Raw genomic sequence first — 27,947 nt, forward strand, 5'->3', positions numbered from 1 at the left:
ATTGTGCATAACTTAGCTTTTACCCATCCATCCACCTACATGTTGTGCATCTTTGAAAGTTGAACTAAAAGCAAAGAAGGTTGAAATCTTTGTGCGCTCGAAATTATATTGTTAATTGGCTACCCCAGCATTCACATGACCACTGACCACACCATCTTTTTGTCTTAGTGACAAATTATTGCAAAGGACCAACAAGAGCACACCAATCATTGTATGGAGCTTTTTGGAGAAGTAGAAGTAGCTTAGGGTTGGAGTTGGTCAGATGTCAACACTAGCAAGCTTATTTTTAGCTTGCACTTTTGGTTACATGTAGCCCCCAATATTATATTTATTTGTTTTTTGGTAGGGATGGCCATTTATGAGTATTTCTACAAGCATCGATACCCCCCATACTTGGACGAATTGAACCCCGATCTTCTCTTTGGAAAATCGAGAAACTCGAGCTTGGTATGTAGTACCAATATATGTGTAAATATAATTACATTAATAATCTTCAAACTATGCCCGTTGTTCACCCTCATTCTTGAGTTTCAATTTGTCTTGCCCTTAGTCACGAACTTTTCAAATGGTTTCAATTTTGACCTATCATTAATTTCAATTGGATGTTTTGAATAAAACTCTATACTAACTGCCATTGTATCTAACCAGATTGCTCAAATAGTCACTACTTACTAAATTGTATACTTGTTCTCATACTATTGAGTAAGTCTCGCGAGTACTCACTCCTTAAATTACTAAATGAGTTTTGTATAATAGCAAAATTTGGATATAAATATAAAAATTAGTCAATAATTTAGAAATTACTAATACGATATTTTAGTAAAAATTTGATTATATATAAAACATGAACCATAATTTAAAAATTCTCTCTCTCTCTCTGTCTCTCTCTCTTTATATGTATACAAGTATACAACCTGTATAAGTGCTGTAATCTAGTGTAACACATGTACGAGTGCTGTGCTGTAGTTTCACATAACACGTGGCAGGCTGGCAGCGGTGAAGAAGTAACGATGCTGCATGCTGGGGAATTGAAGTAAACGTCGTCGTTTCGCTATATTTAAACATTTTTCCTTTTATATAAAATTTTTTTGGTAGAAATAAATAAATGCATGACAGGTAACAGGTTAACGCGCGTTTTGGATATTTGGCTTGGCTTAGAAAATGGGGAATTGAGGGAGAGACACCGACAGCTGGCCTTTTAGATATCTTAAGTCCTCAGCTACACTACGCGTCGGTCGGTCGGTCGGTCTTCTCAATTCCTTTTTTTTTTTTTTTTTCTATTGGCTCAGCCAATATCCTCCTCAGCTAACAGCTATAGCTAAGCTTAGCCACCTCTCCCCAAGCCAAGCCAACCCATACCCACCTTTATTTCACTTTCGCATGACTCAATTATAATATAGCATTCCATAATTAACCCTCTTCTTCTTCTTCCACAATAATTTGATCGACAGGTTTTGATTAATTACGAAGTTGATACATAATTAATGTCATAATTTTTCTCTTCTTGTTTAGAATTTGACGGACTAATTTATTATTTTGAGGGAATCATACAATTTTTAATGTATTTAACCATTCAATTTTTAAAATCTTTGAAATTATAATACCCTAAAACATTGAAACATTGGGGGACTCTAGATGGGCTCAGAAAATTTTTATTCTAATAATTTAATATTCGGAATTCTCTATCTTTTATGCTATAGTATTAATAAAATAATAAATTTTTATATTTTAATTTATAATAAAATATTATTGCACAAATTATCATATCTATAGTAATAAATTATTTGTAAAAAAGTATAAAGTAATGTTGAAATATAGATGTTGTAATGATATAATATTATTATATTCAAACGTCATAAAATAAATATATTTATATATTAATATTATGTTTTAGAGGCATATCTGTTGGTCAAAATTTATAATTTTATAGGGCATCCTTAGCTAGGTTCACATGTACAATAAAAATTGGTTGATTAAATTAACTCTTTTACCCTTTTAAGTCAAAGGGTAAAATTTTGGTACATCCACATAAGAGGACAGTTTGGCAGTGGAGGCTAAATTGAGAAAGGGGAAAAGTTTTCTTTATTTTAAAATAAAATTAATGGTTTTTCTTGCATCAAATTTTTTAATTTTTATTTTGTGGATTTAAACTAGGGGTGGCAAAATGGATTAACAAGTCGGGTTCGGACGGATCATAAATGGGTCAGCGTTAAACAGATTCGAGTTCGAACTGACCCATTTATTAACATGTGACTATTATATAAATTCAAACCCGCTCGTTTAACAAGTGAGTCATAAACGGATCCTGTTTAAAAAATATAATTTATTTATTTTAAAATAATTTTAAACATTTCATATAAAATGACATATTTTTTTTAAACACTTAATTTTATTTTTAAACGGATCAACTAGCAGGTGACTCGACCCAAACCTGTTTAATAAATAGGTCGGGTCTGGGTTGATCCATTTATAAACGAATTAGTTTGTAGTAAACCCATTTTGCCACCCCTAATTTGAACATCAAATGGCTCTGTCTGAAAAAAGTACAAATAAATAAATAATTATTTTTTCCTAACATGAAAATAGGGACTCGACAAGAAGATAATAATTTAAAAATAATATCTAAAAAATAGAAATATTTGCATTTTTCTTTAAAAAAATTAAAAAAATTAATGTTATTCCGTAATTGCTGCATATTATCTAAGATATCATTATCATAATTCAAAATCAAATTGCCTTTTATTGCAATTGCAAATTTACATTTCAAGCGCATGAAATATATTAATTTTCCCTTCTAACAAAGTTGTGTCTTCCACATAAAGGTAGAGAGAGAGAGAGAGAGAGAGCTTGGTGAAAAATAATTTTTTGAGGAAAAATAAATTTTTAAAGATTGACTTTGTCATCAAATGATAACCTTAAGTAAGCATTCACTATTTACAGAAAATACATCTCGTAAAATAATATGGTTGTTGAATCCAAATTTTAAATTACAATTATTTTTAGCAATTGATAGTTGCTTTTAGCAATCACATTATCTAATATTTAATTTTTAATTTTACTAAAAATAAGCATAAATATAAAATCTTAATTAATTTACCCACATCTACCACTCTATACCTATTTAGCTTTACTTTTTCCATCAAATTCAATTTTTAACTAATGGAATAAAAAAATCCTTTATAAGTCTATCTCAATTTCTTTTATAACATTCAATATTGAATAAAAACTTTTTTCCTTTCTCTTATTTTGTAATCTATACAGTTCTGATAAAATATTATTATACGATTTTACAATACTTATAATAATAAATTTTGATTATGTTATCAACTATAAAGCAATGTTGTATTATGTTATAATGATAAAGTGTTATTATCCTAAAGTATCATCATAATAATTTAATATTTAAATAAATATATTTATATACTAAATTATATAGGTATATGTGATGATTGTTGGAATTTAGGGGTTATGTCTTGGTTGAAACTTTTGCTTGCCTCTGCATTCACATGTTGGAAATAATAATTAGGTGATTAGATTAAATCATATAGGAAGTTGATTTTTACATCTAATTTTATTTATTTTTTGAGCTTGGACATTAATTAAATGATTATGCTTTAAAAAGTAAGAAAAATATTTTTTGTGACCCTACAAGAAGATAACAATCTCAAAAATAATATAACTTACAGTTGAGGTGGTGTAAGAATGATAATTCACTAATTAGGTATTTTATTAGGACACATCTACAAATAAATTTTTTTTTTCTATTTTTTAATAAGAATTAAATACATTATCTAAATATAAAAAATAAACAAATAATAATAATAATTGCATGTTATCCAAAATACAGCTGTTACATTATTTGAATTTATAATTTTCAGTGTGCTTAGTAACTTATAGGGATAGAATCCACGTGTAGTCTATTGTTTGAGAATTCGAACCGCACTAAGAATTACAAGATATCGATGAATGAAATATCTCAATATCGAAAATGTAATGATGTAAGAATCATAATTTAAAAATAATTATATATTTTTTTAATGTAATATTCACAAACTCTAATTCCATGCATTTGAAATGTGTTAATTTTGACAGGGTCCAGCAAAAATCCAACCTTGAAACATAATAATTGGGACAAGCAGCAGCAGGACCACCCCCACCCCCACGCAAATCAATGCTGGCTCAAGATGATCTACAGCTCAGCCGAAGCCCTGCGGCTCCTCACAATGCCAGTCTACTTGCGGGCCCCACAACCCCCAGCCTGTCCGAAGCTCCCTGCCCCTTTCCACCTGTCTCCCTCTTCCCCCTCTCTCTCTCTGCTTTAAAGCATCCAATGCCCCACCACTTGTTTACCCTCTCTCTCTCTCTCTCTCTGCAATTTTTTTTTAATCTCAAAGCAACCTTTTACCAAACTCTCTCTCTCTCTCTCTCTCTCTCTCTCTCGTTGCAGAAAATAAAAAAAAAAAAGAGTAAAGTTTCTCTCTCTTTCTTCTTCCAACTACAACCATTCTACACAAAGACAAACCAGCCTACCTCAATCCCCCTCCATTCCATATTCCCATCCAGTTCCGATCTGTTCGTTGTTTCCCACCTTCGTTTCTCCGAGCGCCATCCTCATGGGTTCTCCCATCTATGGCGTCTCCTCTACTACTGCCTTCTTACTCTTTTTGATCTCAACCCTCTGTTCTGCGGCGGCATTGCCTTCTTCTCCGCCCACTGCGTCCGGCGGCCAAATCAACTCCAACTCCGTCCTCGTCGCCCTCCTTGATTCCCATTACACCGAGCTCGCCGAGCTTGTCGAGAAGGCCCTCCTCCTCCACACCCTCGAAGACAATGTCAGCTCCCACAACCTCACCATCTTCGCCCCCAGGAACGAAGCTCTCGAACGCAACCTCGATCCCGAGTTCAAGCGCTTCCTGCTCGAACCAGGCAACATCGCCTCCCTCCAGACCCTCCTTCTTTTCCACATTCTCCCCAATCGGATCGGCTCCCTCGACTGGCCCGATTCCGGCGCCACCGCCCGCCGCCACAAGACCCTCTGCCACGACCATCTCACTCTGATGCACAAGAGTTCCGGGGAGAAGTCGGTGGATCTCGCCGCCGTCGTCCGCCCCGACGACATCGTCAGGCCCGACGGCGTCATCCACGGGATCGAACGCCTCCTGATTCCTCGCGCCGTGCAGGAGGACTTCAACCACCGTCGCAATCTCAGGTCCATCGCGGCGGTGCTGCCGGAGGGAGCCCCGGTTGTGGACCCCCGGACTAATCGCCTTAAGAAGCCGGCCCCGGTTCCGGCTGGAGCGCCGCCGGTTCTGCCGATCTACGACGCCATAGCTCCCGGGCCATACATTGCTCCGGCGCCGGCGCCGGGCCCGGACGGCGCGCACCGACACTTCAACGGCGAGAGGCAAGTGAAGGACTTCATAGAAACCCTCCTCCATTACGGCGGGTACAACGAGATGGCGGATATTCTGGTAAATCTGACTTCGCTGGCCACTGAAATGGGTAGATTGGTGTCCGAAGGGTACGTCCTCACTGTTTTGGCTCCGAACGACGAAGCGATGGCGCAACTCACCGCCGACCAGTTGAGCGAGACGGGAGCGCCGGAGCGGATAGTATACTACCACTTGTTGCCGGAGTACCAGACGGAGGAGAGCATGTACAATACGGTGAAGAGGTTCGGGAAGGTTCAGTACGACACGCTGCGGCTGCCGCACAAGGTGGTGGCGGAGGAGGCTGATGGGTCGGTGAAATTCGGGCAGGGCGATGGGGCGGCGTATCTGTTCGATCCGGACATTTACACCGATGGGAGGATCTCGGTGCAGGGCATCGATAAGGTTTTGTTCCCGCCGGAGGAGGAGGAGGAGAAGAAGACGGAGACTAAAGCGGCGGCGCCGGCCAAAATAGTTAAAAAGCAGAGGAGAGGTGAGTAGTAATTAATGACTGTTTCAATTTCGTACCTTTTTGCATATGATCTTCTCCTGTTTTTTTTGATTGATTTTGATTTTTTGCTTTTGCTGTTGCAGTTTTGGTACTGAGAATTGGGGTTTTAATTTTAATTAGTTGCTAATTGATTACAAAATTTGTGCATGCTTGTGTTAATTTCTTGATTTGGAATTAGGAATGATTAGTGGGTTCATGAGCATCCTTCTTCTTCTTCTTCTTCCTTTTAAAAAAATATAGGGAACAGCTAAAGAAGAATAGAATAATATGGTATATTGGGGGAGTGTGGTGTATAGCTGTGATGCATGCCCCATTCCCATTCAACTCTAATTGCATTGGCATATATATCTATAGGCTACAACAGCCTGGCATTGGCACCTCCACCTCCACCTCCGCATCATATCTTAATTATATTGATTTTGTTCTGTTTTTGTCAACCCCCAATGTTCAGTATTTTCTTGTGTAGCGTTGTTGCACGTGAATGCATAGTATTATTATATAATAGGGCAAAAAGATAGTCCTTAAGAGGTGTGTTTGGATGAAAGGATTTTATTTGAACAAAGGACGGAAAATTCCTTTTTTTCATTATATTTTTCTTCTATTTTAAATTCTATTCAAAATAAAAAATTATTTTTATATGACTAAAATTTTAAAAAAACTAAATATTAATAATATATAAAATTGAACTTTTTATTTATCAATTTGATATATTTTTTATTTTCTTAAAATCTATATATATTTTTTTTCAAATTTGTGGAGGGATCAGTATCGTCCTATACAATATTATATGTTATATAGCTTATAACACATGAATGCATGCATGGGGGGGCTTGGATTGATCAACAGGATTAATGTGTTTGGGTTAATTTGCAGGGAGGTTGATGGAAGCGGCATGCACGATGCTAGGAGCTTTTGGGCAGGACTCCCGCTTTGCTTCCTGCCAATAAACAAAATAAAATAAAACCCATACACTCACCCTGTAAAAAAAATTTTATCCACAAGAAGCAAAAAAAAAAAGGAAGGGGGCGTAGAGGAAGGGAGGGAGAGGAGAGAGGAAATGGTGAGTAGCCGCTAAATTTGATGTAGGTGGAGTTTCAAAATCCGCAAGTGTGATTTGCTTTGGGGGTGGTGAATTTTCTTAATGCTATATTGCATTTTGCTGGTAGGGGTGATTTGTGCAATGAAGGAAAAGTGTTCAGATATATTGCAGGCTTTTTCTGGATGAGAAGAATCAAATCTACATAAAAAGAGGGAGGAGGGGGTGGGGGGGAATTTTTACTGTAATTTTTTTTTGTTTTTGTTTTTGTTTTTTAACATTACATTACATTTCATTACGTTGTTATAAACATAAAACGTTACTGCTGTAATTACCTTTCATGTTATTCCATTTTTTATTTTATTATATATATAAATATTTGAATATATATGTTTGGTTGGGCACAGCCAGAGCCAGTTAGCCAGCTGTATCCACTGCTCCTCCCCTCGCATCTCTGTACTGCTTCTGAGTTACTGTGTCTTCTTTTTGTTTTTCTCATATTATATATATATGGACTTTTGGATTGGGTCTGTGTATTAAATGAATATTGAGATGAATGGAGGATGGACTTTAAATTGGGTGGCTCACATTTATATATTTGTATATAATTAGTGGAGAAAAAAGTTAGAAGGTGTGGTGCTTGAATTATTTCTTTTTAAAATAATAATAATAAAAATAATAATGTGAAAGAATGGTTGGTGGTGGGGTGAATAAGACAGGTAAGGTAACTAGTTGAAAAGTAGAGGATGCTACTTTGTGATCAGGGTGTTGGGGCGATCACATCACTGTCTAATTAATCTATTACTTACACTATGTATAAATAAATAAATAAATAAATAATGCTTGGCTTAGCTGTGGAAAGAGGGAATTTCCTGGCCTGCCATTTGGGCTTGGTCAGCAACTTGACTTTACACTTACCGTGCATCACACTCTGGATTAGAGATGCACGCAGTTGGATTTATGGTGGTCTTTGACAGAGTTGCTACAGTGGGTGGTTTTGGTTACTATAGTTGGATAGCGAATTTGGGCATATGTCAAGTGGCCTCAATGAATCGTGCATGAAACGGGGTGTTCTTCACCCATTGATTGCATGACAAAGGTTGCAATGGGTTGACGTGTTGAACAGGGCGATTAATTGGGAATGACATGTATGAACGGATAAATTGTGGGTTGACATACAATGATGCTTCTAGTCACATATTAGTAAATATAGTCAGTTACTTTTACTTGACAAATGTTGATTGTTTCCAACATAACTTAGAAGTTAGGATTGTCCACTATTAAAGCTTAAACTGTTGGGAGTGTCAATATGATATGTGGGTGACATGGTATATTAAAGGAAATTTGTGCATAATATTTCTACACAAGTTATGTGCATATAACCCTTATCTTTGAATAAGTTTAAACAGGTGTTGTTTCTTTAATATTGTTACTCTGTATGTTCTTCTCTTTTTACACACTTGCAAGACTCAATAACATGTTTGATTCTACAAGTCACATTTGCTTAACCAGGCAAGCCTTGGAGCGGTCATAGTTTCAAATGTCAAGGAGAGGTGTGAGATGCTAAGACGACTTGTGACACGGTGTATCATGATTTTATGTTACATTTAGATGGCAAAATAGCTAAGCATGTTATTGTAATTCTATATTGTTGTGATATGATCGTATAATGAAGATACGCAACGGAATAAACAACAACAACAACAACAAGTAAATGTAAATAACACTTACACAACCAAAACAAGATCAACACAAAGATTTTACGTGGTTCGGAAAAACCTACATTCATGGAAGCAATGACACACAAATTTCACTGAAAAAATCAAAATGTATACAATACACTTCTCTAATGGTAATTTCTATTCTAAAAATATGCCCAGATGACATGTATAGAAGTTTCTCGGAGGTTTCCCTCCGTTTGCCCAACTACTTAACATTCAAAAATTCAAAATTTAGAAAAAATACAGCAGCCCAGGCGCCTTTTGTCAACGAACACAAGACCTCGTTGATGAGACCAAGAAGACCCTTCGTCGACGAATACAGGGCTCTTGTCGACGATGCCAGAAATCTAAAAAATTCCTGCTCTCGGTAATTATTCGTCGACGAGCTTCAGAACCTTCGTCGACGAACCTCTGCTGTTCCCTCATCGACGAGCATAGGCCCCTCGTCGACGAGTCCTGCTGTGCTGTCCCCCTTCATGTTTTTCCTCCTTCCTTCTTTGCTTATAAAAACAGAAGTATAAGAGTCATAAATAACAATCTCCACCCTAAAAACGCTTGGTTGCGTATGTCTCCCTTCTATCACTTGGAGACATAAAATAAGTTCAAACAATGCTTGAACTTCTCTGAAGTAACCGATTTGGTCAAAATATTTGCTGCATTATCAGACCTGTGAACTTTCTCCAACACAAATTCACCCGAAACAATCAATTCTCGAACTCTGTGGAACCTCACATCAATGTGCTTGGTCCTAGCATAGTATACTTGATTCTTCACCAAGTAAATGATACTCTGACTATCACAATGTAGCACCACACCATCTTGTTGTAACCCTAACTCTTTGACTAAACTAGTAAGTCATAAGGCTTCCTTTGCAGTTTCGGCAACTGGCATATTGTCACGCCCTGAACTCGCAGATGGCTCCCAGGTGTGAATATAGTAACCTAACCTATCTTTGTATCAATTCAAACATACATGATATAATACTATAAAAGGGTCCGACCCCGTTGGGTACATGGATGTCCTATACACATACACATATACATCCATACTCATCAGTTACGCAGCGGAAAATGCTTCATCTATCTACATTACATACCATACCAGAGTTTGTACAAAGTTAGGATACGCGAACCCATACAATACTAAGGTATATAATCCCATAAATATTGTACATACTCCGGGTGTCTACAAAAACTATCACGACAACCCAGTTACAAAATCTCGTACCTAATCAGGTACTAACAGCAGCTAATGACACCCCCGCTTCTGATTTCTAGGATGCTAAATACAACTACTTGATGGACCTGAAAACATTGTACGTACATTTGGGGTGAGACACCTTTCAGTAAGGAAGAAAACAGGTTATATCAGTGTGTGGCATATCAGTGTTATTTTACGCAAAATATTGTTACAATATAATATAGTTCGAAAACATTTCCATATAGTTCCAGTATTTTCACAAATGCATTCTGTAACACCTCGACCCCGAGGGACCTGAGATATTAACTTTTTACTATTGATTTACAGCGGAAGCAAAATAAACTCGATTATTATTAAATCAGAGCACTAATTATCCATATTACAATCATTTATTTCAAAAGAAAAAAAATTACACAAGTATAAATATCTGACATCATACTAATATTTCTAAACAAATCTTTATTTTTCTATCCCCACCTGCATGCTTGCTAAGCCTGATTTCCAACATACTCTTCAGAGTTATCTGAAATAAAAATATGATTGGAGTGAGACGACGCTCAGTAAGTAAATAAGATTATTATTAGTGTGTGGCTTTTTAAAAATTTCGTAAAACAATATTTAATACTATAACTTCAAAATTTCTTTTAGAATAAATATAAATTTAAAAATTTCTGCTTAAAACTTTTGTCATCAATTACAATAGTAAAATTTTATAATTATATACTATAACTGTTAAATTAAACTTTTAACTTTAAAACTATAAAAATATTTAATAATAAATATACATATACTTTTCCTTATACGTTTTTCTTAGATCATCATTTAAGCATCAAAATGATCATTTTCACGTAAACTTACATTTTTCGTTCAAATCATCAGTAACTTTGTACACGTAATTAAATATGTATAAATATATATTATAAAAACCACCCTTAGGCCTGTTTGCCGTAAGTCATGTTTACCCCTATGACTGGGTTGTGCGGTCCGAAAACTGGACTTAGTTGGCTGGCCGACCAAACTAAATCAACGTACGTAAACTTTAAGTGAGATTTTCCTTATTAAGTCTTGGTCCGGAATTAGGTGTGCACTCAGGAGAAATCCACTAACATAAATAACCACTCTGTAAACAGTGTGGGTGCACTCTGATCCGTATAAATTTTAAGTTGCGGTACCGAACATCTATAACTTTGAACTTTCGTTGCCATAAGGGGTTTTAAAATCATCTTATTATAATTTATGCAATTTAAAATAATATCGTGAAAATCTCATCTTTACTCATATTTTCATAAAAAATGTAACGTAAAAATAAACTCATGCCACACAATTTTTGTGTTAAAATATATATAATTTTATTTTTGAATAGAAATAAATGCTGAAAATTTACCCAAGGGAATTAGAACATTTTTTTAACCCAAAAATAGATGCAAGTATATTAAAGATTACGCGTAAAAATAAACTCATAAAAATTTTGTGGAACTAATTAACATAATTGAAATTTACTTATAAAATAAACTCGGCTATGAATTTTAAATGAAAAAAAAACTAACATAATTAAAATTTACTTACCTTCTTCCTTACGAATACTGTAACTATCTCTAAGAAATGAGATCGGAAAGAGTGGGTGATTGAGAACTTATTCAAAAATTCTCTATCCACCACAAATTCTTTCACTCACTAATCCTTCTCTTCTTTGGAAAATTGTTGTGAAAAATGAAGGTTGAGAGCTCCCTATTTATAGGAAAATTGTGGGGAAGAAATGGAATTTATAAAAGTGTGGGGAGATGGGTGAAATTATAATTTTTTTTAAAAAAATTAAAGAATGGGCAAGGGATGAGTAAGGTATGGGTTGAGTATGGGATGGGGATGGAGGCCATGTGGGAGTGCTTGCCACCATTCCCATTAAATAAATTTTTAATTAACTACTTACCTAATTAATTAATCAATTAGTTAATTAATTATTTAATTATTTAATTATTTTTCTTAATCATTATTATTATCATTGTTATTACTTTTAAACTATTTTTAGTATTTATTTATTTTATTATTTATTTTTGAACAAGAATTAAATTTAAATTTTGAAACTCATGTGGGCCCCACATGGTCTTGTGGGCCCCACACAACTTCGAGACCCGAATGGATCTTATGTAACTCGAATAACTCTTGTACGATTTTATGCATCCTACATAACTTCGAGACTCGTGTAAACCTCCATATGGCTTCGAGACTCATGTGGGCCTCACACAGTCTTGTGGGCCCTGCATAGGATACCTATATTATTATTATTTTATCATATATTTCTACAAATTATATTAGTCAAAATATTATTTTATGTACTTATTTACGTATATAAATAGTGTCTTGTGGCTCCGGGACTCATGTGAACCCCACATATAATACTTATATTATTATCATCTTATTATGTATTTCTACAAATTATGTCTGTCAAAACACTATTTTATGTCTATATACTTATTTACGTATACAAACAGTGTCTATCCTGTTTATCCTATGAAATTCCATTTTGACCAGGCCGACCTCCAGGGAGTGACTGAGCCGCAATGGTCTCTGAGCACTCGCTTAAACAAGGTCTTTCTTAGGCATCAAACATGGAATCAAGGATCCTACAGAAAAACACTTCTGTATTGATATTAATTTAATGACCATTTTTATTATTTTATTATTATTGTGCTTTAATCATGTATATATTTTTGGGTCATCACACATTCCAATACATACGATAAATGTCGTCACACTAATATGCAACTATGTTATAAAACCCGAAACTTCATAGCGATTGCATTGCCAATACAATGTAGCTTATAGTAGTACGCAACTACTCCATGAATCCGAAGCCTCATAGCGATTACATTGCCAATATGCAACTACTCCGTGAAACCTAAAACTTCATAGTGAATACATTGCCAATACAGTGTAGCTCACACCCCTCGGTGACCACCCGAGATACGTAGTGATATTTCACACCCTCGGATATAGAGTCGGACACTCTCGCCCATGATTTTTACACAGGTACATGGCGCAGCGTACGGTAATTAGCCGTCGCATAGTTGTTTCAACGTACGGTGATTAGCCGCCACTAGTCGATTTCACAAAACCTAAAATCATTTTGGAGCTCACACCCCTACACATATCAGCGTACGATAATTAGCCGCCACATAGCTATTTTACAAAATACCTGGAACAATTACATACAACCATATATACCACACTTATTTGGTTTATGACAAAACATATCGTTTTCTAATTCAAGTATACAATTTTATACAAATATGGATAATAGTCATCTCAATCATACAGTTTAAACAAAACAAACGGTTTTCCAAACAAAGCAGAGATGATACTCAAAATCTCCAAATTTTCTCAAAAATTGTAACCTTAAAATCCCGTATTTTACTCGATAGATTTTCCCAAATAAGTTACCAAAACATACATACGATCATAGCCTACAAGCTTACCAATCCCAATTTCAAAAATAAACTGATATAAATTGAATCCCCTTACCTTAACTCGAATTCCAACTATGAACTCTACGATCCCCAAAACTACGAATCGAGATTCCAAAACCTACAAACCACAGTACAATACCTGCTTACAATTCGTACTGCTACACATATTTTGAATCAGAAAGGAAAACCAAGCCTTACCTCGATTTTGTTCCGAAACAGGAAACGGCTCGAAACGAGATTCTGATCCACTAGAAACGTAGAGAATCCTTCCCTGATCCTCGCAGTAACATTATATTTATGAATCCGGTGACAAACGGTGAAGAAATCAAGAGAGAGAGAGAGAGAGAGAGAGAGAGGGGGGGGGGGGAGAGAAAATAAAGCTAACTTAGCTTGGAAGCAACCCTTTTGGATATTTATAGCCCTTTGACTCGGGTGAATTCGTCGACGAATTGGCGTCCTCGTCGACAAGTTCGCCATTACCTTCGTCAACAAGATGGTGGCCTCGTCGACGAGCCGAGGTTCCAGATTTTTCCCAAAATCCCTCGGGATCTCCTCGTCAATGAGACATTGAATTTCATTGCCGAGAACAGAAGGGACTTTGTCGACGAACTCTGGCTTCGTCAACGAAGCTTTCCCAAATGACCACTTTACCCTTCTTTCGAATATTTAATCCATATACTACGGTTCAGATTCTTACAACCTCCTCTCCTTTCAAAAATTTTGTCCTCGAAATTTGCAATCTCTCATTACGAACACATTCATACTACTACATACATACACACAATGAGGTGAACCGGCAGCCACTTATACGCAGCCCTGTTACAATACATACATACTCTAAAGAAAATGACGACCATTTATACGCAACCCCATCATGATACATACATACATACTCTAGAGAAAACGGAGGCCATTTATACGTAACCCCGTCATGATACATACATACATACTCTAGAGAAAACAACGGTCATTTATATGCAACCCCGTCATGATACATACATACATACTCTAGAGAAAACGACGGCCATTTATACGCAGTTCCGTCATGATACATACATACATACTCTAAAGAAAATGGTGGCCATTTATATACAGCCCCGATACAATACATACATACATACATTTCCTCACTTATGGCGGAGGAATACGGTGGTTACATACATACGTGACCTCGGGAGCTTACAATACAATAGGACTCTCCCAGAGACTAACCACCCAATACTAATATGATAACAGAGTATTACATACATATATACATACCCATACCAACCCTGCTATCCAACTACTACTCAAAACAACTGCAGATACTTCTGGCGTATTTCTGTTTCCAATTCCCAAGAAGCTTCCTCAACCGCGTGATTTCGCCACAATACCTTTACTAACGGTATTTCCTTGGTACGCAACTTCTAAACCTTCTAGTCTAGAATCTGAATAGGTACTTCCTCATATGCCAAAGTATCCTCAAGTCCCAAAGACTCGTAATTGATAACATGCGATGGATCCAACACGTACCTCCTCAACATGGATACGTGAAATACATCATGGATCCTCGAGAGTGCTGGGGGTAGTGCAACTATGTAGGCTATCGGACCCACTTGTTCAATAACCTCGAATGGTTCGATGTACCTCAAGCTCAACTTGCCCTTCCTCCCGAATCTCATCACTCCCTTCATCAGAGCGATTCTAAGGAATGCCTTAGCCCCTACCTTGAACTCCAACTCACGGCGGTGAACATCCGCGTAACTCGTCTACTGACTCTGAGCCGATCTAATCCTTTCCCGGATCAAACCTACCTTCTTAGACGCCTGCTGCACGAGTTCAGGTCCTAAAACCTGACGTTCATTGACCTCATCCCAATACAAAGGAGATCGATACCTCCGATCATACAAAGCCTCGAACGGTACCATCCCTATGCTAGCCTGGAAGCTAGTGTTATAGGCAAACTCCATTAGTAGCAGAAAATGGATCCAATTACCACTGAAGTCTAATACACAAGCCCATAACATATCCTCAAAGATCTATATCGTCCTCTCCGACTGTCCATTAGTTTAGAGGTGGAACGCTATACTGAAAGTAAGTTTTGTCCCCAGTGCTTCCTGTAAGCTCTTCTAGAATTGAGAAGTAAACCTTGGATCTTGATTTGAAACAATGGACACTGGTAATCCATGTGTAGACATCCTATTTTTGCCCTAACCAAATAGAACACGAGGTCCTCTCTTATTATTTTCATTATTATTATTATTATTATTATTATTATTATTATTATTATTATTATTATCAGCATTTTTATTATTACTTTCTTATAATCATTTTTTATTTATTATTATTACTAGTAGTATTATTAGTATTACTTTACTACTATTATTTTGGATATGTTTATTATTATTATTATTATTATTATTATTTTCCTATATTATTAGTACTTTACTATTATTTCGCTAGTATTTTTATTATCATTATTATTATTATTTTTCATTTTTATTATTATTACTAGTACTTTTATTATCTTTATTTTATTTTTACTTTACTATAATTATTTTTATTTTTCATTTATTTTATTGTTATTATTTTTGATATATTATTATTATTATTATTAGCATTAGTATCTTATTTTGGGTATTATTATTTTTATTATCTGTATCTTTATTATTATTATTATTATTATTATTATTATTATTATTATTATTAATTATTACTTTATTTTTATTAGTATTATTATTATTATTATTATTATTATTATTATTATTATTTTACTGATAATATCATTATTATTTTTATTTTTACTATAATTATTTATTATTATTTACTATTTAGTATTATTATTATTATTATTACCTTATTGATACTTATATTATTATGATAATTATTATTATTATTATTTCCATTTTCATTATTACCATAAGAATAAAAGTATAAAAAAAAAAGAAAAAGAAAATAAAATCCAAAAGGAAGTTTTTTTTTAGGGTTTTTCCAAATTTTTTTATATAAAGGGGGGCATGCACGGAGAGCAGAAGAGGGGGGGCGCACAGCCAAAGAAACCAAAAAAAAAAAAAAAAAAATTTCTTACTTCTTCTTCTTCTTCCCGGAGACACACATAGCAGGCATATCTCCTCCCATCTCCCTCATTCTCTCCAGGCCACAGCCTTCTCTGATTTCTCCATAGCCCCATCGCACCACAGTTCCATTCCAGCACCACTCCTTTGCTCCGACTAGATACCCATCCGAACTCCGGCCACTCCTCCTGTTGAGTCTGCTGCAACACCATCATCCGCCATCTTCTCTGCTCCGCGGATCTCCGGAGACCACGACGTACACCGCCCCGCAGCCATCTTTACAACAGCCCAGCTTCTCCGGCCAGCCCCCCCTCGGCCACATCCAACAGCCGCTGCAACCACAGCCGAGCACAGCCACAGCCACCCTTTAGTTGCAGCAGACCTGAGACACCATCAACCAGAACTAACGGCCGGGCACAGCCCCAACTCCAGCCTCTGCCTCTCGGCCACATCCAATAGCCGCTGCAACCACAGTAAGTCCCTGTGTAAGTCCTTCTACTCGTGCACACTGCAACACAGTCCGGCCACACACACATACACGCACTCACGCACACATAGCACACACATGTTTCTTATTTTACTTTATTGTACATGCTTGTGTATTATATTCTGAGATACTTGTTACTTCTTCCAAATCAAGTGTTTCTTTTTCCCACGTAAGAGTGGTCACAAGATTTTAATAGGTATGAGTTGAGGGCAAAAAATTTAACAACATCAAAGTCTTATTATCCTCATCAAACTTCACATCAACTCTCATAAGATCACTTATGATTTGATTAAACACATTGATGTGTTGATTTAGACTAGATCCTTCTACCATCTTAAGCCAATATAAACGCTGCTTAAGAAAAAAATTTGTTATTGAGGGATTTAGACATGTACCGACTTTCTAACTTTCGCCAGATAGCCATTGGAGAATCCTCCTCCATCACCCGATAGAGAACTTCATCGGCCAAACACAAGCGTATTGTCAACGCTGCCTTTGCTTTTAAATCTACCCATGTTGTCTCATCCATTTCTTTCGGTTGAGTATCAAGCAATGCTTTAGTCATTCCTTGTTGTACTAGAATATCTTTCACTCTCCGCTACCATAAAACTGAAGTTTCTGAATCCATGAAATTTGACAATGTCAAATCTTGCAGAAGATGATCCCGATGCGATAACAACTACACACTGATACCAATTTGTTGTGATATGGATCGTATAATGAAGATACGCAGCGGAATAAATAACAAGTAAAAGTAAATAACACTCACACAACCAGAACAAGATCAACACAAAGATTTTACATGGTTTGACAAAGCCTACATCCACGGAAGTAATGACACACAAATTTCACTAAGGAAATCAAAATATACACAATACACTTCTCTAATGATCATCTCTCTTCTAAAAATATGCTTAAATTACATATATAGAAGTTCCTCAGAGGTTTCCTTCCATTTTCCCAACCACTCAACGTTCAAAAATTCAAAATTCAGAAAAACTGCCACAGACCAGGCGTCTCTTGTCGACAAACACAGGACCTCGTTGACAAGACCAAGAAGACCCTTCGTCGATGAATACAGGGCTCTCATCGACGATGCCAGAAATTTGAAAAATTCCTGCTCTCGGTAATTATTCGTCGATGAGCTTTAGAACTTTTGTCGATGAGCTTCAGAACCTTCGTCGACGAACCTCTACTGTTCCCTCATCGACGAGCATAGGCCCCACTCGACGAGTCCTGCTGTGCTGCCCCCCTTCATGTTTTTCCTCCTTTCTTCTTTGCTTATAAAAACAGAAGTATAAGAGCCATAAATAACATATATAAAAACTAAAACAAAAGGTAAAAATAATTACAAACATACTCTTAACTAAGCATAAGAAAGAAACAAACATATTCTAAGGTTATGTTTAGTTTAGAGAATATATAATTTTATGAGTAAAACTGTGAGTAGGAATTTAATTTTTTATGAAAGAGAAAATGTGTTTTCATCATAAAATAAATTACAACAGTACACATCTTTATTAATTAAATAAGATAGACAAAGAATGTTATTTTCAAATTTTATTGTGGAAATATATATATGTAAAGACTCGGAAAATAATAGTAATTAAATAAAGAGGAAAAGGAGATTTAAAGAAAGTAAAGCAGGGTTTGTCGACGAACTCCCTTATACGGTTCGTGGACGAAGTTTAGTGTTTCGTCGATGAAAAGATACCGAGAGGGGGTGTTTTGGACCCAGTGGTTCGTCGACGAGATTCTTACCTTCGTCGACGAACTACCTTCTTCGTCTCGTCGACGAGTACACGTGGCTCATCAAAGAAGCCATGTGTCAAGTCACCTATATATATATATCTATATATATATATATATATATATATATATATATATATATATGCGAAAATTGGGATTTCAGCGAGTAGATTAGTTCCTCCTTCATTCTCTCTCTAGAATTTCGGAATTCTCTGCCTTCTCTCTAGATTTTCGGTTCCGTTTCTCCCCGGTTCGACGATCAGAAGCTACCACGATGATCTTGGGGAGATTCTCTATAACTTAACGAAAGCAGAATTTTGATTTGAAAAGTTTGGGAACCATCCCAAAATCAGGGTAAGTAGGTTATTTAATGGTTATTTGACTTGTAGATTTTTTTGAACCCAGATTTGGTTGTAGATGTTATTATACTGGTGTTTGGAATGATTAAATTTGGGTGTTGTGAATTTAGAGTATTAGGGCTTATACTGCAGGCAGGTTAGAGAACTTAGTGGGTGTTCTCAAGAATCCAGGTAATGATAAATAATTTATAAATTCAAGAAATGTGAGTATGTAAATTATTCTAAAAATTCAGTTTATTAACAGGGAAATATGTATGTGTATAATTTCAGGATTGTGAAATTATTAACGTCGTGGGCGTAAGTTAGAAATCAGTCAACGAACCTAATTTGTTAGGTAAGGGAAATATGCTATGCTAGTAAATTCAGAATTTTGAAGGGATTGCAGGCTCCCCAGAAATCTGGGTTGAGGAGGCCAGTTTGACGAGGGAGAGGTCAGTTATCGAGCCTTTGGATGGATTGTAGTATGATCAGTTTGATGATTGATAGAGTTTCAATTGACTTATCTTGATGGGTTAACCAGGGTTAAGTCCCGCCTACGGGCCGTACAACCCTGTCATGAGGGGTTAAATCATGACATACAGTTTTTTAGGGTAGTTTTCACATATATATATATATATATATATATATATATATATATACAGATTTACAGTATAACAGTAGATACACTATAATACTAGAAGTATAATTAAATAGAAAACTCAAATATTATAGATGTATTTTAAACCACATAGTTGTGAGTTATACTGTGTATTATTTTATAGGTTATCTCAGTTTCAGTTATTTATCAGTAAATTGTTTATGTAAGTTTAGTTGCCACACACTGGTAATAGCATATTTTTTTTTACTGAGAGTTATCTCATCCCATTAAATTAACATTTTTCAGGTGATCCTACTAGACGAGCAGATCAGGCTTGAAGATAGGGAGGTCGGTTGCACTGCCCTGTTTTAAGGGTAAGTGTTTTCAGGGAAAAATATTTTTAGGTAGACTCCAAGAGTTTTAATAAATGAAATTGGAAAGATATGTATTTATGTGCTTATATTTTGGGTAAATACAGAATTCTGGTATTGTGTATATGGTTGTACAGTATTATGTTTTCCGTTGCATAGATTTTTCTAGTAGTCGTTACAAGGGTATCAAAGTAAATGATTATCAATCTATTTATATTTTATTTAAAAAAAAAATGGTATGGGATTTTGAGGTCGTTACAATATATATATATATATATATATATATATATATATATAATTTTCTCGCTAGACAAGGGAAAATGAGAAATAATGTCATTTACGAAGAATAACATCTTTTACCACATTTTCTGAAAGGTATCGTTTGGATGGATAGGTTGGGTCTCACTTACCTTCATCATTAGTTCATTCTCTCGATTTTTGTTTGATTGATTTAGATTTTTTGATTTTAGTTTATTTTATTATGTTTATATTTTGCTAGGCCTGTTTAGATTTGTTTCTTATTTAATTTTGATTGGATTTGTAGTCCTATTTTGATTGGTTGTTGGTGTTGTTTTTGGGAGACCTTTAATGTTTTTTTTATCTGTAATCTCCTAATACTCGTCTTGTAACCACGGTATTGCTCCGCCAAAAGTGAGGGTATATCAATAAATAATTGGAGATGCTGTTCTCCTTTGGTTAAAAATAAAATTATATATATATATATATATATATATATATATATATTTCCCATTTCATGTCCCAAGAAAGATTTGTTTAGTACATAAGAGAGGAATGGAATGGAGTGAAACTAGTTTTTATAAGTTTACATATTCGTCATATAATTTTTCATTTCATTTTACTTTCAATCCATTTTATTCTAGTGTACCAAATATAGGATAGGTTATGTATGATTTTTCGAATACCCATTCTTAGAAATAGAACGGTTTTAATTTAAAACTTTCATAGCCATCAAACTAAATGCCAATAAAATTAAATCAACTTTTTATAAATTCATAACATGGAATGAATAAACAAAAAATGAGTGTCCCTAATTTTACTATAAAAATGTCTATTTCTATCTGGTCACTAGATGAAATAACAAAAGCTTTTATATAGTTTTTCTTTTACTAAATTACTATATTTTTATAATATTAATTACATTTCTATTTTATTTCACTTTCCTCTTAAAAATAACCAAGAACCAAGAATTTTACTTAGAAAAGAAAAGGAAATGAAAAGCATTTTCCATTGTATTCTCTTTTTATAATAAAAATTATTAAAAATAAAAGTTGTTTTAATATGATTAAAACTATGAAAAAACTAAATATTAATGACGAGTAAAATCAAAATTTTATTCATAAATTTGATATATTTTTTATTTTCTTTTTCACTTGATAGATAAACATGAAAATATGAATTCCTTTATATTTTCTTTCCCTTTTTTAAGGTCCGTTTGGATCAAGAATTTTATTTGAGAAAAAGAAAGGAAAGAAAAATAAGGAGGAAACTCATTTTTGCTTATATTTTCCTTCTCTATTAAATGCTATAAAAAAATAAAAGTTTATTTTAATATGTCTCAAAATTAGAAAAAAACTAAGTATTAATAATGTGTAAAATCAAATTTTTGTTTATAGATTTAGTATATATTTTATTTTCTTTGATAACCAAACAAAGAAATGAGGATTCATGATATTTTCCTTTACTTATCGTAATATTGTTTGTGTTCCAACGGAGCCTTTGTATTTGCTGAATTCCAAAGGAAGCCTGATGGTGTGTTAGGATAAAGGATTTTACTTGAAAAAAGGAAAGAAAAGAAGAAGAGGGTGGAAACTCATTTTCTATTGTATTTTACTTCTATATTAAATATTATTAAAATAAAAATTTATTTTAATATGATTAAAAATATGAAAAAGTCAAATATTAATGATGTACAGAGTCAAAATATTATTCATAGATTTAGTGTTTTTTTTTTTTTTTACTTTTTTTAAAATTTTCCTTGATAACAAAACATAAAAATATAAATTTTTTGATATTTTCCTTGGCTTTTTTCAGGTTCCAAACGGAGCCTGAGAGAACATGGAAAGGCTCAAATGAGCTGGTGAAGTGTAGCATCTAAAAATTCAACTTCAAAAACTTCCATGATGGATTCATGATCCTCCAACTAAATTTGCTCAAGCATTAATATTTATAATAATTTGTTTGGTGTGCAAATATGAATTTAGGTAAATAAATCACATGAATATATATATATATTAAACTGCAGATACCAATATACAAGTAACTCATATATAATATTAAACCACACAGTTAATTTATTCACAAGATACAACATTTAACGCTTTAACAACCTACAAATAATTTAAAAGCTGCCCATAAGCCTTTAACCTCCAACAGCAACTTCATTTGGCATCACCTCAGGATTTGGTGAGCTCAATACCACTGCATTGTTCTCAGGATTATTCCTTTCAGGTTCGAGTTCTATCATATCCTCACTTTCAGGGAGACTCGCACAACGATTTTGGTTTTCTTTGGTTTCTCCAGTGCATCCATTCTGGTTTTCACTTTCTGCTTCTGTAGTCTTTGGCTTTGACTTAACTAGCTGTCCTTCGGTATTTTCCGTGGCACTTTCTTGAGACTGAAACCTAGTTTGAGCTTTTTTAATTGACTTCTTTGCAGTGCCAATGTCTTTATCACAGTTTGCATGGTTTCCCTTGGTCGAAATGCTTCGTTCTCGATTCAGCCGTGGGGTTAGACTAGAGCCACCTCCTTCCAAAGTGTTCTTCGTTGTGGATATGGAGCTCTTGTTCCTTCCAAGCTTTGGAGATTTTGCACGTGTTGTGGGTATCTACATTAATCAACAAATGTTGTTTCTTAAACGTTAATAAACAAAAGCAAGTCGAGTAAAGTGGGGAAGCCACAATTTGTCTAGCTGATTTCAAATTCTAAAATGCTGTTAAAACAACAGATTCTAAAACAGACGTGTGGCATCAAAGATCTTTTCCTCTCTATAAAAGTCAGTAGACTAAAAATGAAGTAAACTGAATAAGCAGGCTTAGCATTATGATAATTGAAGATCATGTCTTATATTTTACAATCAAATTTCTCATGAAACCATTGGGCAGGGACTGGAAATGAGAACAAAACAAGAATTCCTGTTATGTTCCACTTTGCATTCTCATTCCTATTTCCTTTTCATGCAACCAATCACAACCTTATGGCAAAATATAACTACTGAAATCTGCCCCTAGCTTGTCACAACTGTTATTTGGGGCATCCATGGGATGCATTCTTTTTAAGAAGCAATCAGATTGGGGGAAAAAGCTTCCAACTGTTGAAATATGTTGGCATAGGAGTTGTTCATCACAGCCAACTCCTAAACAATCCAGCAGAAAGATTCCATTCATAAGACTGCACCATATTGCAAAGCCATTGATCGCCAAATTGACATGTTGTAATTCCAAATCAACTTCCTACAGAATTGGCACACATGAACCTTTTATAGGCTTTGCAATGCTGAGAACAAGAAAAATAATTTTAGAGCCAAAACTCAAATACTACTTTCCAAAATAAGAAAAATTTTAGAAACTAAATGAACTCAAATACTAGTTTCATAAATAATAATAGCCAATAATCAAAAAGACATTAACTGAAAATACCCTAACACTGGATTTGGATTTGTGTGGATTTGGACAAGATATAATACAAAACTGTATTGAATTTTGTCCAAATCTAAGGCCCAAAATCCATGCTCCCAAACGCACGTAAATAAAAATACCTCCTCCTCTTTTTATTTGTTGAGCATAATTATGCCCATATTATGCATTACTTTTAAAATGATTCTTCCCCATAATGTGTTGGATTTCAAGCTAATACAAAGGGCCTAAGACCAAACACAAAACTACAGAAAAAAAGATGAATGTATTCATGCCAGCATTGAGACCTCAACCGACCTGCATTTGAGCAGGTTCAAACCTCACCAACCCCCTCCCCATACTTTCCTACAAAAAAAAATAATAAAGAACTCATTTATGGTCATCGAAGCCTACATTGATGCAGCAAAGTCATTGGAAACAAAGAAATTGAACTCCCACAGAAAGAGTCATTAATAGAAATGAGGTGATCAATTCAAATAATTAAATGTTTTTTAAATGAATGTTAAAGAAAGGTCACGGATAAATGAACCCATTTAAATACCATAAAATGCTTTTACTTTAAATAAAGTTGACAAAACACGTTGCACTCTTTAAATGCATAAAATGACAATGATACTTGTTGCAAATATTGTTGAAACATAATCTGCGGATTCATTTTCCACTAATTGTCCGATAGCTCTATCATTGCAACAATATATGGTCATTGAAGCCTATGTTCAGTTAAAGAGACAAAAATGAAAATATTTTTAAGTAAATTTAAAAAAAAAAAAATGCAACGAAAGTCATATACTCAGAAAGCAAACTTCTATAATTTATCAATTAATAATAATAATCCAATAGGTAGGCTGTTAGAATCTCTATACCCCGTGTGTTTGCCCATGTAACAAACATTATGTACTTGAGCTATATTAATATCATATGCAGTAAAAATTCTAGGCAATTACAAATTGCAAACTGTTCGTGATAGGCCAACTGCAAAGCTGTGGAGATCCGCTTGTATTGAAGATTCTAGAAAGGTCCTATGAGAGAATAACTTACTGGCATCAAACTTAATAGATGAGTTACCTTCTTCAGTTCTACTTTTGGAGGAGGTTCTTTATAGAAACTTGGCATAGGTGTAGCTTTGAATTTCAAGCTTTTCCTCAGTTGTTTGATTTCTGCCTCCTGGCTCTCCTGCATCACCCCGAGAAGAAAATTAAGTGACTACCTGAAATAGGCCACGCTTGAAATGGGAAGGTAGAAACAATAAAATGACACAAAAGGCATATTTCTTCAAGCAGATCAAAGTGTCAGTCCCAACACCTTTGATTTTGCCTGTAAGTTACTTCTTTCCACTTCCTTTGCATGGATCTTCTCTTCCAGCTTTGAAAAGAACTGGTAAACAGAAGCCAAAAACCACACATGTTCTTTATTCACTCTAAAAACATCAAGAAGGCAATAGGGAAATTAATTGTGCATTCACAACCTCCTTTCGTCTTTCAGCACGTTCATCCAACCTAAAAGCAAATCCAGAGCCACTGTTTCTTCGTTGCCCATGGGGAGTTGCACATCTGATAGTAACACCAATACAAAAATGTGGCAGGCATGTCAATATAATTGCAACCAGGAAGAGATAGATACTACGACAGGAGAAACAACAATAGGATGGAGTAAAGATGAGTACGAAGTGGTGGAATGGGCATCATCATCATCCTTAATTGGTTCTGCTGTTTCTACTGGTTTTGAATTTTGATCAAGTGATCTGCAGTCGCATAGAACTTAACATTAACTATAATGCATATAGCAGAAACGAATGGGCATAAAACTCTATTGCCAAATTTGGAATTAAAGGGATTAGCAAAATTATATGGCGAAGGTGGTGGAGACTTACTTGGAGATGTGCAGGTTTGAAGGAGGACAGTTAGCTGTCATGTTTACAGAACCAGATTTCTGAGACTGAGAGAAGATCAGGTAGACACATCTTGAATAGGAATTAAAAGCGAGAGCAAGGATAAATAGGGAAATCTGACAACAAAAAACCTTACCAGAGATTGTCGAGTGCTAGGCATGGATGCCAAAGGAGTCTGCCTGGATGATGCCCTGCCACCATTTGAGCTCATTTCCTTTGAGTTTGTTCCAGTCGATGCTCTCCTACCAGGATGACTTGTACGGGATGTTGAGGCAAACAATCCATTGGAAAATCGGACCTCAGCTTTTGCCCCATTTGCTTCAAAGTGCTTGGTGGTTTTCGAGGGGTAACCATCAATGCTTTTCTTCATACCATCAGCATGAGCTCTTGCTGGGAAGGAAAGACTCTGCGAAAGATTTGGCCTCTGGCTCTGGTTATGGGAAAATGAATCCATAGCCTTCAACTTAGACTGGTTCTTGGCCGTTTTATTATTCTTTGAATGACCACCATTCACAACACCAACACTGGGTCCCTATACACAAAAATCACATCTTGTTTATTTATATTTATCTATTAAATCTCATGAAACATCCCACTGGCACAATTGAATGCATGGTCTGCAGTACCTTGACAATATTTGAGCTTTTTGTCTCCAAAACATTCACAGTGGCTTCAACGACAATTTCTGAAGAATGAAAACTTTCTTCAGCTTTTGCTACGTTTTCAGAAACTTCCTTTGCATTTTCAGCTTCTTCATTTATTTCCCCTTTATTTGTATCAATAACTATTTCTTCCAGTCGATTGCTTTCAGCAACAGCACTTTTAGCTTCCAACGAAATCTCATCCTTTGATTCCATATGTCAACAAACTTTTGCAGCCAAAGAGACAAAAATTCCCGGAGAATTACAGTTCAGCCACTGTGATAAAACCCCAACAAGCAAAACTAGTGAATTACTCTTCAAAGCCCAAAATCACAAAACTAATGATTTGGAGTCGAGACTCACATTACAGAAAAATTGCCACAAAAGTCTACAATTAACTTAGTTTGCTTACGTGCTTGTAATTGAATTTTCTCAGATTTGTGTCATAAGATCCACAAGGAAGGACCCAATCTCTCTACTCTTGCAAATCGCAACGAAAAAGTGGGAAAAGAAAAGAAATGAAAATTCGATCTTACTTGGCACGTTGCTCTGATTTTCATAAATGGAAAAACCCACTTCAGTTAACCCAACTAAGCCTTAACTTGAAAGCAATAAAACCACATTCCTTTCCCTTCACCACATTTTCTCAGCAACCAAACAGCGCATAAATTATGTAATAAATTGCAAAAATAGCGCACAAACTCAAAACAGAAAACCGAACACAGTAACAGCTAAGAGGACCAAACTACAGCAGAGATCCAACAAGCTTTAGCACCAAACGACAAATCTACGCACCAATCGACAAAAAACTAAGAAAACCCACAAAGTTGCAATTCACAGAGACAGCAAAAGTACCTGAGATCTTTCAGTTAGCACATTCCAAGCACCTTTTCGTGCTTTTGCAAGCAAAAAAGGGTTGATATTCTTCAAAAGGGAAACCAACAGAAGAAATGTGTAGGTTAAGAAATGGAACCCACCTTAAACCACTCACGCACTGGAGAAGCGGCGAAAATGGAAGCAAATGCTCTTGAAGTGCGTGTATACCCAGCGAATCAAAGCAGAAATGGGGATAGAAGGGAAACAGATAGCTTAGAGTAAGGAAACCCAAGTGATGATTCTCTGCTTGGGAGATATATATCAATGATATGAAGAGGGTGGAGTTGGAGAAATGCGAGAGATCGAGAAGAGACACAGCCGCTCTCTGGCACTGAAAGTTGGGAGAGAAGCAGGGGACGAAGGGGAAGGGAGTGGATGGATAGATGGAATTGAAATTAGAAGGAAGGCCTGGGTAAAATTACTTAAATGCCACTACTGTTGCACGTGCCCATAACTACCCTTTTCATGGGGCCCAGAGCGCGGCTGGGCTCTTATCTATCCCGACTCGCTGCCACTGGGAGAGGGCATTGGAGTCAATGTCCTATATATAATAGGATTTTATATGTTTATTTATTTTATATTAATATTAATTTATATATTTTTAATCAGACTATTTTTACCCGTTCTTAAGATTTTAAATGTCCCTACAATTATTTTGAGCTCCTTCACTTCAAAAAAAGCTTGATTTGAGTATGATATTAAAAATAATCTTCCATTTGATTTGCGAAATGAAATTTGAAATGCTCGGAATGGAATTGCACGCAATAATTTAGTTGAAAAGTAACTTTTATTCTAAAGTTTTTATAACAAACTTTTATCCTAAAATGATAAAATGATTTTTTTAAGTTCAAATTAATTTTCAATACATGAATGCAATTAATAACTAAATTATTAAATGTTAACCTACAATAAATTATCCCAAATAAAGACAT

At 35.1% G+C, this 27,947-nt stretch overlaps 2 protein-coding genes across 9 annotated transcripts; one reads left to right on the forward strand and one right to left on the reverse strand.

Annotated features, from left to right (window-relative positions):
• The first annotated feature begins 4,348 nt into the window (after positions 1–4,348).
• LOC131163972 (fasciclin-like arabinogalactan protein 16) lies at positions 4,349–7,500 on the forward strand. The gene is made up of 2 exons (XM_058120844.1): positions 4,349–5,922; positions 6,814–7,500. The coding sequence occupies exons 1-2, from the start codon at positions 4,614–4,616 to the stop codon at positions 6,885–6,887; spliced, it is 1,383 nt and encodes a 460-aa protein (XP_057976827.1). The 5' UTR covers positions 4,349–4,613; the 3' UTR covers positions 6,888–7,500.
• A 14,674-nt stretch (positions 7,501–22,174) lies between these two features.
• LOC131155421 (protein WVD2-like 4) lies at positions 22,175–27,528 on the reverse strand. Of its 8 annotated transcripts, none has more exons than XM_058108564.1 (10): positions 27,117–27,502; positions 26,125–26,415; positions 25,635–26,030; positions 25,481–25,539; positions 25,274–25,351; positions 25,076–25,160; positions 24,913–24,984; positions 24,676–24,783; positions 23,908–23,955; positions 22,175–22,802 (listed from the first exon to the last, which is right to left on the reverse strand). In XM_058108564.1, exons 2-10 carry the CDS (start codon positions 26,353–26,355, stop codon positions 22,338–22,340), a joined length of 1,542 nt encoding a protein of 513 aa, XP_057964547.1. In that variant the 5' UTR covers positions 26,356–26,415; positions 27,117–27,502; the 3' UTR covers positions 22,175–22,337. The 8 variants fall into 8 exon arrangements, with proteins under 8 accessions (XP_057964547.1, XP_057964554.1, XP_057964529.1 ...); XM_058108571.1 differs by having other exon boundaries at positions 26,995–27,502; XM_058108546.1 differs by having other exon boundaries at positions 25,481–25,545; positions 27,117–27,498.
• Between the last annotated feature and the right edge of the window lie 419 nt (positions 27,529–27,947).

This window comes from Malania oleifera, chromosome 1 (genome assembly GCF_029873635.1).
Source record: "Malania oleifera isolate guangnan ecotype guangnan chromosome 1, ASM2987363v1, whole genome shotgun sequence".
Lineage (NCBI taxonomy): Eukaryota > Viridiplantae > Streptophyta > Magnoliopsida > Santalales > Ximeniaceae > Malania > Malania oleifera.